The 10,534-nt window shown below is 61.8% G+C and overlaps 2 protein-coding genes across 2 annotated transcripts; one reads left to right on the top strand and one right to left on the bottom strand.

Moving 5' to 3' along the window:
* Positions 1,741-6,130, top strand: CHPF (chondroitin polymerizing factor). The gene is made up of 4 exons (XM_021399827.1): positions 1,741-2,147; positions 2,705-3,269; positions 3,450-3,632; positions 3,834-6,130. The coding sequence occupies exons 1-4, from the start codon at positions 1,834-1,836 to the stop codon at positions 5,094-5,096; spliced, it is 2,325 nt and encodes a 774-aa protein (XP_021255502.1). The 5' UTR covers positions 1,741-1,833; the 3' UTR covers positions 5,097-6,130.
* LOC110400147 lies at positions 6,233-9,470 on the bottom strand. Its single transcript, XM_021399828.1, has 3 exons — positions 9,261-9,470; positions 8,419-9,150; positions 6,233-8,333 (listed from the first exon to the last, which is right to left on the bottom strand). Exons 1-3 carry the CDS (start codon positions 9,458-9,460, stop codon positions 7,568-7,570), a joined length of 1,698 nt encoding a protein of 565 aa, XP_021255503.1. The 5' UTR covers positions 9,461-9,470; the 3' UTR covers positions 6,233-7,567.

The following is a 10,534-nucleotide window of genomic DNA, read 5'->3' on the forward strand; positions in this document are numbered from 1 at the left end:
GGCTTCGTCGACGGGGCGGGGCCGGAGTGGTGCTGGGGATGTGTGTTGGGACATGCCCTGGATGTGTGTTGGGACATGCCCTGATTGTGCACTGGGGCTGAGCATTGGGGCAAGAGCTTGGCTGTGCGATAGGGCTTGCACTGGGGAGTGTATGGGGACACGTGCCAGAGCATGCATTCAGACTTCAGACGTATACTGCGCTGTGCATAGCAGCATGCACTGGGCTGTGCACTGAGGCGTTTGACTGTGCACTACAGAGAGCACTGGGGCATGCAGTGTGCACTGATTTGTGTTTTGGGCCTTGCTTTAAAGCATGCACATGGAGAACTTAGCACACGGGGAAATTAGCAAAAGGGAAAGGTGCATGTGTCTGTGGGGAACCCACAGCTGCTGCTCACCCAGGCAGGAAGCGGGGTAAATGGAATGACAAGCAGCTCTACAGAGGCAGAACTCCCCTGGCTTGCATCTTCCGGCTGCAGCTGTCAGAGCCCCCAGGCACGGCCCCTCCTGGCAGGCAGCAGGCTCTTGGCAGCGGCACCATTCCCCTGGCAGCCCCCCGTAGCCCCACGCCAGCCTGAGACAAAGCCCAGAGTTGCAGCTGCCAGGGCTAGCCAGGGAGCAGTGCCACGATCGGGGAGACTGCTTCGCCTCAGAGCTCTTCGGGGCCATGCTCAGTGCCTTGGGCTTGGCTGCTACCCCGATGGGCTGTGAGGGAGGGAGGCTGCTGCAGGGCCTTGCTCTGCCCACCGCTTTGTCTTGGTTCAGCTTTCAGAGCTCTGTGTGGTGGCTCTGAAGGATTGGTGCTGTTTCCGGTCCCTTCCTGTGTTTGAATTCAAGCCCAGGCCAATGGGAGCACTTTCAGAGCCAAACGTCTCTTTCTATCACAAGTGTAGAATTATCTGGGTTCGTGTAAGGTGATCAACATTAAATATTTGGATCTGGGAAGGAAATCAAATATATCTATTTCTATCGTGTTTCTGTGCATACAGAAAACAAAAGCGACTTTGGCTGTTTATGATCCCATTTGCTTTCTGGCTGTTTTCCATGGAAAATCTCCGCTCATTTCTTTCTTTTGCATCTTTCCCCTTCTGGCACCATTAAACTGCTCTCCATGCGACTGCCTCTGCCTATTCCACTTCCTCGCCTATTCAGGAGAAGAATGCCTCTGAATGGGCCGCATTTGGACAACTGTCCCACGTTCTGTGCAACGCTGCCAGCTGCTCCCTCACATAACAGGGCCTGCTGGGACCCTGCAGCTTGGGCCCCTCGCTGTGCCCATGTGCAGAGAGGATGGGACAGATTCCAGCCCGAGGTGCTGGCGATGGGGCGAGCGGCCCTTCTCCCGTTCCTAAGCAGTTCCCCGTTCCTCCTGTGGGGCCCCGTGGCACTGAGGCTGACGGCTGCAGAGCGCTCGTCCAGGCCCTGCACGAAGCTTGGCCCCGCGGGGCTCCGAAAGGCTCAAGGCCTTAATTGCTCCTTAATTGGGAACGCTTTCCCGGACCAGGCATGCTGGGAACACAGTGCCACGCCGCCCCGAGCTGCTGGCTGCCCTCCCGCCTCCCGCAGGGCCTCCCCGCAGCGCGGCAGGGCCGGGCCTGGCGCTAGGCCGCGCGGTCTCCTAGCAACCGCGACCCGCCCCCACGCCGCCCCTTTCCCTCTCCCTGCCGCGCCGCGTCGTGACGTCAGCGACAAGGGCTCCTCCCATTGGCTCCCCTCCGTGACGTAGGGGGCGGGGCCCGGGGGTGACACGTCGGACGGCGGCGCCGCGAGCGGGTAGGGGGAGCCGCCCCCGCCGCTCCCGTCCGTCCCGTCCGCTCCCGGAGCCGCGCGGCCATGCGGCTGTCGCTGGTGCTGTCGGTGCTGCGGCCCGCCGGCCCGGTGGCCATCGGCGTGTCGCTGGGCTTCACCCTCAGCCTGCTGAGCGTCACCTGGGTGGAGGAGCCCTGCGGGCCGCCGCCGCGCCCCGCCGCCCGCCCGCCGCCCTCCGACGGCTCCCCGGGAGGTCCCCCGGCCGGAGGGCTGCACAACGCCAACGCGGCGCGCAGGCCCAACGCCGTGCCCGGCGGGCTGGGCGCCGACAGCTGGGAGCCGCGCGTCGTGCCCTACCGGCCGCCCAGCCCCGGCAGGGCCGCCAAGAAGGCCGTCAGGTGCGGGGCGGGGGCGGCGGGTGCGGGGCGAGGCCCGGCGGGTGCGAGCGGAGGGGCTGGGTGGGGCGGCCGCCTCCTGCCTGCCTTCCCCGGGCTGTGTTGCCCTTTGCTCGCTGCCCCGTGGGCTGCTGCAGGGCGTATTCCTGCTGTTTTGCTTCCTCCTGACCTCCTGTCCCTGTTGCTCCGTCCCATCCCTGCCTGCCCTTTTGCTCCCCCCGGCTCCCAGCACCCCGATGTCCCCAGCCCTCGCCCCACCGATGGCATGGAGTGAGCTCTGAAAGGCCCTCCTTGTCCCCTGCCAGGAGGCGGGCGGGCGGGGGGAGTCGTGGGGCTGAATGGGGCCACTGTGTGAGCGTGGGAGCCACGGGGGGGGTCGCTTCCTGCCTGGGGGCCGGCTGGAAGGATTCAACCTGGAAGGCATTGTGAGAGTGGCAGCTGGGGGCGGCTGCGGGATGGGGATTTTTCCCCCACCCCCCGGTTCCGACAGCTGGGTTCTGGCTGTACTCGCATGTGGCCCAGTGCTGGCACCGTGAGCTCAGGTTCTGTCCCTCCCACAGGACTCGCTACATCAGCACGGAGCTGGGGATGCGGCAGCGGCTTTTCGTGGGCGTGCTGACCTCCAAGAGCACGCTGGGCACGTTGGCAGTGGCCGTGAACCGCACGCTGGCCCACCGCCTGGAGCGCCTGGTGTACTTCACAGGCACACGGGGCCGCAAGGTGCCCCACGGCATGACGGTGGTGACGCACGGTGATGAGCGGCCCATCTGGAACATGTACCAGACCGTCCGGTACCTGCTGGAGCACTGCGTCAATGACTTTGACTGGTTCTTCCTGGTGCAGGATGACACCTACACTGAGGCACACCGCATCAACCGCCTGGTGGCCCACCTCAGCATCGACACCCACCTCTACCTGGGCCACCCCGAGGAGTTCATTGGAGGGGACACTGAGGGACGCTACTGCTCTGGAGGCTTTGGGTACCTGCTGTCCCGCGGCCTCCTCCTACGCCTGCAGCAGCACTTGGAGTCCTGCCGCAATGACATCCTCAGCTCGCGGCCCGATGAGTGGCTGGGACGCTGCATCATTGACCACACGGCAGTCAGCTGCACTGAGGAGCACGAGGTAAGTCCTGTAGCAGAGCTGGCACAGAGCAGAGCCTCCGGCAGTGTCTCACCGTAGATTGCCAGGGCCATAGGACTGGCCTTTTTGCGCTGTTTTCCTTGAAGCTTGCTGTGTTTGTATGCAGCGGGGTGGGGTTGTGGGTCTGGGTCAGCTCTAACCCATCTCTTCTCATTCATGCAGGGCCTACGCTACCAGTATTTTGAGCTGGGGAAGAATGTGGATCCTGAGCAGGAGACTGACCTCCGTTTCCAGAGTGCGTTCACTGTCCACCCTGTGCTGGATCCTGTCCAGATGTACCGGTTGCATAAGTACTTTGCGCAGGTGGAGCTGGAGAGGACATACCAGGAGATACAGCAGCTCCAGGTGAGAGCTGGCTGGGCTGGGTGGGATCTGGGCTCTTCTGCTGTCACTCATGGGCCTTCTAGTCAGGGTCACCTTTCTGCCCTCATACAGTGGCCTTCAGACCTGATGTCACTCTGGGATGAGATCAGCTGTTTGTGGTGGGAGATGGCAGGTGTACCTGCACCCACCTGGGCTCTGACTCCTTTGCTTCTCCTCTTGCAGCTTGAGATCCAGAATGCCAGCAGCCTGTCTGCAGATGGGGACCACAGCGCCACGTGGCCTGTTGGCATCCCTTCCCCGTTCCAGCCCAAAACCCGTTTCGAGGTGCTGCGCTGGGACTACTTCACAGAGGATCAGGTCTATGCCTGCGTGGACGGATCCCCCAAGTGTGAGCTGCAGGGCGCAGACCTAGCTGACGTGGCTGATGTGGTGGCCACAGCAATGGAGGAGCTGAACCGCAAGTACCAGCCGGTACTGCACATCCACAAGCAGCAGTTGGTGAATGGCTACCGGCGCTTTGACCCTACACGTGGCATGGAATACACACTGGACCTGCAGGTGGAGGTGGTCACGCAGAAGGGCCACAGCCGCTCTGTCACCAAGCGCGTGCACCTGGTGCGGCCCCTCAGCGAGGTGGAGATCATCCCCATGCCCTACGTGACGGAGGCCAGCCGCATCAATGTCATCCTGCCGCTCACTGCCCACGAGCGGGACTATGCTGCGCACTTCCTGGAGACCTATGCAGCAGCTGCCTTCGAGAGCAGCGAGAACGCTGTGCTCACCTTCCTATTCATCTATGATCCATTCGAGGCCCAGCAGGTGACCCAGAATGACATCTTTGCCCCTGTGAAGGCCCAGATCACTGAGTACGAGCGCAAGTACGCCGAGGTGAAGATCCCGTGGATCAGCGTGAAGACAGATGCCCCCTCCCAAATCAAGGTCATGGACATAATCTCCAAGAAGCATCCCGTGGACACGCTTTTCTTCGTGGCTGGTGTGGGCACAGAGGTCACCATTGACTTCCTGAACCGCTGCCGGATGAACACCATCAACAACTGGCAGGTCTTCTTCCCCATCCACTTCCAGGGCTACAACCCTGCCGTCGCCTACCACAACCAGGCACCGCCTGCCACGCTGGACCTACTGCGGGACGCAGGACGCTTTGACCGCGATGTCTTCCATGAGGCCTGCTTCTACAATGCTGACTACATGGCCGCACGCACCCGCATGGCGGGTGATGTGCAAGAGAATGAGGACATCCTGGAGACCCTGGACATCTACGATATGTTCATCAAGTACTCCAACCTTCATGTCTTCCGGGCTGTGGAGCCTGCCCTGCTGCAGCACTACCGGCACCAGGCCTGCAACCCACGGCTCAGTGAGGAGATCTACCACCGCTGCGTGCAGAGCAGCCTGGAGGGTGTTGGGTCTCGCTCCCAGCTGGCCATGGTGCTCTTTGAGCAGGAGCAAGGAAACAGCACCTGAGCCTGGGGTGCAGAGGTGCTGGCCCTGCCTGGCTCACCATCCACCTCACCTGATCTGCTGCCCAAAATCTGTCTTCCTCCTTCCAGCATGGCGGTCACTATTGCTGCCAACGCTGCCTGAGCAGGGCTGTCTGCCAGCCTGGGCTGGTGCCGGGGCAGCTGCAACTCTGCAGAGCGTGGGGTGAAGCTGGGCTGTTGCTGCTGAGCTGTGTGCTGGGACCCCCAGTTCCTCACCCCAGCACTGCCCACTGCCACCTTGCTCGCTGCTGGCCCAGCGGGGAGGAGGCCCTCACTTTGTCCCATGAACTGCTCCACACTGAGTCCCTGCGGGAGAGTTGTGACTGCCATGAGGGACCAGCCGGGACTGGGGCGGATGCCACTTTTCCTTCTTTCCCCCCATGATGCAGGGCTGTGCCTGGTGCTCATTCAGCTCCCTTGGCCAGGCCCTCGTAGCAACCTATGGCAAAAGGGAGCATCAGCCCTGCGCTGTGGGCAGGGCTACGTCCCTGTGTCGCTGCAGCCTGGAACAGCAGGGTGGGGCCCCTATAACAAAGCAATAATGAGGTTGGATTTAATGTACGCTCCGTGGCAAAGAAACAGATGCCTGAGCCTTCCAGGCTGCCGGCAGGTGGGCTGCAGCCCCCATGGGTGCAGGGAGTGCTGGAGGGCTCCTGCTGTGTTTGCATACTGTGAGCTGCTCCCCATGGGAACCCTGACCCGGGCCGCCTTGGCCTTCGCAGTATCGATAGGACACCGGAGGTCGCAGCCCTCCAACAAGAGCCGTCCCTGCCTCGGGGATGTGGCCTATAGGCCGTGCTGATCCCCTCTGTTCCCCCTGGCTCTGCTTGCGTGGTCTGGGGGGAAATGTGGTATCCAACATTCCCATCCCTCCCCAGACTGCTGGGTTCCAGGGGAGGTTCGGCTGCGCATCTCCTAAGGAGAAAGCGACTGAGGGAGCTGCTCTGTGCTCCTGGTTTGTATTTAATAGTGGAGAGGAGGGGGGATGTTTACACTAATAAAAGAGAGATGAATGAGTGCCTCTGCCTGGTTCTTCCCTGGGGTACGCTTGTCTGAGGGGCGTGAGTACTGTGTTCCCCTCCCTTGTAGGGTGAGGGCTGACTTACTTTGGCACTGTGTTCCCTGCAGCTCCCTGTACCTGGGCTGTGAGGTGACAGCCATGGCTTTGCTTTCCTCCCAGGGGCGCTGCCTTAATGTCCCTGGTGCTGTAAATTCCTGCTCCTGCTGACTGCCTCAGCTCTGCTGGTACCAAAGCAAGGTGCTGATGGAGCTGTGACGTCAGCATCGGGCCTGCCCTCCCTGTGCTACTTCCACCCTTTGTTGCTCCCCAAGGTGCTCCAACAGCTTGTGGGGCAGGGAGCGGGGCTGCCTGAGGCCCCTGGCCACACTTAACTGCAGCAATAGCACTTTCTGGGGCAGTTGCTTTCAGCAATTGGTCACAAAATTCCTGCATCAAAGAAGAAATCCCCAAGGAAATCAGCTAAACCTACTTGCTCTTAGCAAACAAGTGCTCAGCACACCCCTGGAGCCCTCAGGGCTGTATGGCAATTCTTTCCCAAAGAAACCTATCTCGGCCATACAGGCGTTCCTGCTCTGCTCCTTGTATTCAAGCTGTAGGGATGCATGCGTGTAAATGCACAGCTGTTAACTGTTTGGATGCTAACAATCAGCAGGCCCTGAATATTGCTATTTTTGATCTTCCCTGAGCACATCCTTAATTCCCCTTAAATTTGAATCTGGGACAGAAGGGAGCGAGGCCAGTGCAGGTGCGTTACAGATACATTCATTCTGAGAAGAGCCCAGTTTGATCAGCCGACAGGAGAACATCCCATGTTAATGCAGCAAGCTGACATCAGGTGAAGCTGGCTGCGAAAACAAACCCTGAGCTGTCACTGAGCTGTGACAATTGAGCAAACAGAGACTTTTGCAATTGCCCGTTCGTGTGTGAGTGGCACATTTGTGTACTGTATTTTTGCATGCAGTTGCGGAGAGAGCAATGCACAGAGCAGGAGAACACACTTCTCTGTTGCTCACAGCTTTCCTCCAGGGGATTTTCTGAAGGCATTCCTGCCTCACCGCAGCCTTCCAAAAGGGCATTATGTGCTCCTGGTGGGCATATGCTGGGCTCTATAATAGCACAGGGCGTGGAGGGCCGGGGGCAGCACTTTGAACCCTGGCAGCGTGCAGGCAAGGAGCAGCCGCAGGGGCCAGCAACACCTGTGGGTGAGGCAGCGGGTGATGGGCATGTGGCAGGGGGTGGTGTCAAGGTGGTGGGCCCCATGCCTGCCCTGTGCCATTCAGGGCGCAGCCGAATTCAAAGAGCTGAGTGCTGACAGCAGCAGGTGTAGTAGCTTTACTGGGGATTTGTGCACACTCAAAGCTGCTGGAGGGCTCCCATCGCCACCAGCAGCTGGGCAGGAGCACCACCTGTGAGATTCAGCCCTGTGCCGGCCTTCACTCCTGCTCCTCCAGGATCAGCCTGATTTTCTCACAGAACTCATCAATGGCACCAAACTCCCTCTCCAGCATGGCTGTGACCACGTGGATGCTCCCCGCCAGCTCTGAGTGTGCACCACGGTGCAGGTGTGCTGAGTCCTTGGTAATGAAGAAGATGTCCAGGGCCAGGCAGAGGCCGAGCAGGACATGGGTGGCCATCCCGGTAAGGCTGGTGGCATGGCCGGCCCCTGCCAGCGCCCTGCTGATTCTGAAGGCGCTGGTGCCATTGAAGACGCTGCGCCCAAGCCCCACCACCACCCGGAACACTCTCAGGATGACATCCAGGCTCTCTTCCTGCCCCAGCGCCTTCAGCAGCCTCCGTGCCCCCTCCACAGCCTCCTGGCAGCCCGTGAACGCCCGAGCCTGTGCCGCAAACTTCTCCAGCAGCATCTCAGCCTTACCCTTCCTCAGCACGCAGCCCACACTACTGCTGACAGTGGCGGCGGTGCTGGTAAAGCTCCCAGCCGTGGACACACTGAAACCCACAGCCGCCAGCAGCAGCGCATTGCCCAGCATGGCAGGGGCCATCAGCAGCCCGGTCATGGCTGCCAATCCCCCTGCCATGCTCACCACCCCACCGGTGATGTTGGCCACCAGTGCGGCCCGCTGGCACTGGCCCACGGCCTCTGCCACTCTTCGCATGTCCCGCAGGCACCTCCGCATGGCATCCCGGGTGGGCAGCAGGGACAGCTGCACCATGTCCCCGATGGTGCTGGCGGCCACGCTGGGCAGGACAGAGGGCTATTAGCTCTGGGGACACGGCCGTGAGGCCTTTCCCACCCCACGCCCCAGTCGTGGGCCGCACTCACCTCTGGGGCCTGCAGGCTGGCCCGCCCCAGGGCAGCGCGTTCTCGCAGACGGAGTTGCGTGCCGTCTCCCCACAGCAGGCGTAGCAGCCACCCCAATAGGGCTGCCGGTGCCTCAGCACGATCTCGAACTCATACTCGATGCTGTTGGCGTTGAGCAGCGCCTTCCGCAGGGCCTCGGAGATGGGCATCTGCCCATCGGTGCAGATGGCCGTGCCGCCGCCACCTGCCCTGAAGCTGGCCGTGGCATAAGTGATGTCGTGCAGGCCCAGGAAGTGCGAGGCCTCATGGATCAGCGTGCCGGGCTGCGAGTCCTTCTGCAGCTCGCTGGGCGCCTGCCAGAAGAGCGGGCACAGGTAGATGGTGCGGTCCCACGCGTCCTTCTTGACGTAGGCGTAGGAGCCGGCCTTGCATGGGTTCTTGCGGAAGGTGGCCTGCTGGAGCTGCACAATGAGGCTCTGCAGCAGCCGCGCGGTCAGCATGGCGTAGCGCTCCACCCAGCCCTCGCCTCCCTCCCTGGCCAGCACCACCACGTCCTTCAGGTTCTTCATCAGCACGCGGTCCTTGCGCAGCGCATCCTCCAGCACTTCCAGTGCCACGCGCTGCGCCCGCTGGGCGATGCTGCTCTCCTCCTCGCTCAGCTCTTCCGACACATCCTCACCGCGGGGCAGCACGCAGCACCAGCTGCCTGTCACCACCTTGGTGTGGATCAGGGTGGCTTTGTCCTGGGACATCCTGCGGGGCAGCGGGTCAGGGCACCTCCCCATGCCACAGATTGGCCTGGAGCACGGAGACTCCCCCTTTACCCCCACCCTCCAGCCCAGCTCTCACCCTACAGAACTCACCCTCCACCTCCCGCCTCCAGGTTCCACCAGCTCCCGGCGTTCCTACCAACCTGACCCACGCAGTGCCCCAGCCGCGGGATGGTTGGTGGAGAAGCAGCAGCCGGCAGCGCACTGTGAGGGCAGTGGTGCAGCAGGCAGCAGCAACACACTGATAGGGGCTGTGTCTGGCACTGATAACGCACGTGGGATCCAGTGGCCATCAGCTATGCTGCTGGGGCACCCCGACACCGAGCGGCTCTTGGGGAGCCCCAGCCATGTGTTGGGGAGCATGGTGCCGTGACAGCATGGGGAGCACTTGCTGCAGCCCCCAGCCCTCAGTTCTGCCCTTTCTGGGCAGAATAAGAGCCCCTATGGGCTCTTGGCAGCTCCTGGGCTGGGGAGAGCACAGCCCCCCCAGCACCGCCTGCATGGGGCTGATAGAGCCCAGCTGAGTACTGCCCTGCCCTGGGACACTCACTGTGCTCCAGCCCAGCCCAGACAATTTGGGTGCCAGCACACACAGCTCCTCATTTTGGGGATGCACAGGGCAGCGACACTCACCTCCCCCCACCTCTGTGCCCCCCAGCCATGCAGACAGCTCCGGACCTACTTGTGCCTCTTTATTAGGGAGCTTTTGTACATTTATAAAACAGTGACGCACACCTCCAATGGTCCCCTCCCACCATGGTGCCCGTGCTCACCCCTCCCAGGGCTTGCTCCTATTGGCAGGGAGGGGTCCACAGCCTGCACACGGCACTGGGCACCCTCCTGTCCACGTGGCACCGTGGAGATGCTGCTGCTTGTGCCCAGATGATGGTGCAGGAGGAGGTGGTAGGCGTGGGCTGTGGGGGCATTCCCTGGGGCTGGGGACCCACACCACATTTGCCGCAGCCCCGTGGGCACCAGGACCCCCCAGGCACATGCTGTGCATGCCCTGCTTAGGGGGGTTTCTTTGTGCCCCTGTGCAGGAGTTTTGGGTACCCACAATGTTTGCACCACTGGAGAACACAGTTCCAAGTGTGGGTGTATCTGGGGGGACACTGGGCCATGCAGATGCCCTGGTCCCTGTCCCCCGTGTCCCATGCCCCAACACATAGGACTCCACCTGCATCTATGGCTTTGGCCAGGGCATGGCTGTGCCCATTCAGGTCTCCGGGCACTGGGGACGGGAACTGGTCCCAGCCAGCCTCCCCCTGAGGTCACCAATTCCTGCCATGGGAGTTCCTCTTTGCCCTGTGTGCGTCTCGAGGGGGGCTTTGTCAGCCCGCCCCCCCCCTCCTGAGATATTTTGGGGC

This window comes from Numida meleagris, chromosome 5, assembly GCF_002078875.1.
Source record: "Numida meleagris isolate 19003 breed g44 Domestic line chromosome 5, NumMel1.0, whole genome shotgun sequence".
NCBI classification, from domain to species: domain Eukaryota; kingdom Metazoa; phylum Chordata; class Aves; order Galliformes; family Numididae; genus Numida; species Numida meleagris.

Excerpts from the sequence above, each read along its gene's own strand:
- CHPF (XM_021399827.1), top strand. The coding sequence starts at position 1,834 with ATGCGGCTGTCGCTGGTGCTGTCGGTGCTGCGGCCCGCCGGCCCGGTG. Across the intron at positions 2,148-2,704 it reads GCCGCCAAGAAGGCCGTCAG|GACTCGCTACATCAGCACGG; the intron begins GTGCGGGGCGGG and ends TCCCTCCCACAG. Across the intron at positions 3,633-3,833 it reads AGGAGATACAGCAGCTCCAG|CTTGAGATCCAGAATGCCAG; the intron begins GTGAGAGCTGGC and ends CTCCTCTTGCAG.
- LOC110400147 (XM_021399828.1), bottom strand. The coding sequence starts at position 9,460 with ATGGCCACTGGATCCCACGTGCGTTATCAGTGCCAGACACAGCCCCTA. Across the intron at positions 9,151-9,260 it reads CTGGAGGCGGGAGGTGGAGG|GATGTCCCAGGACAAAGCCA; the intron begins GTGAGTTCTGTA and ends GCTGCCCCGCAG. Across the intron at positions 8,334-8,418 it reads CCAGCCTGCAGGCCCCAGAG|CGTGGCCGCCAGCACCATCG; the intron begins GTGAGTGCGGCC and ends TGTCCTGCCCAG.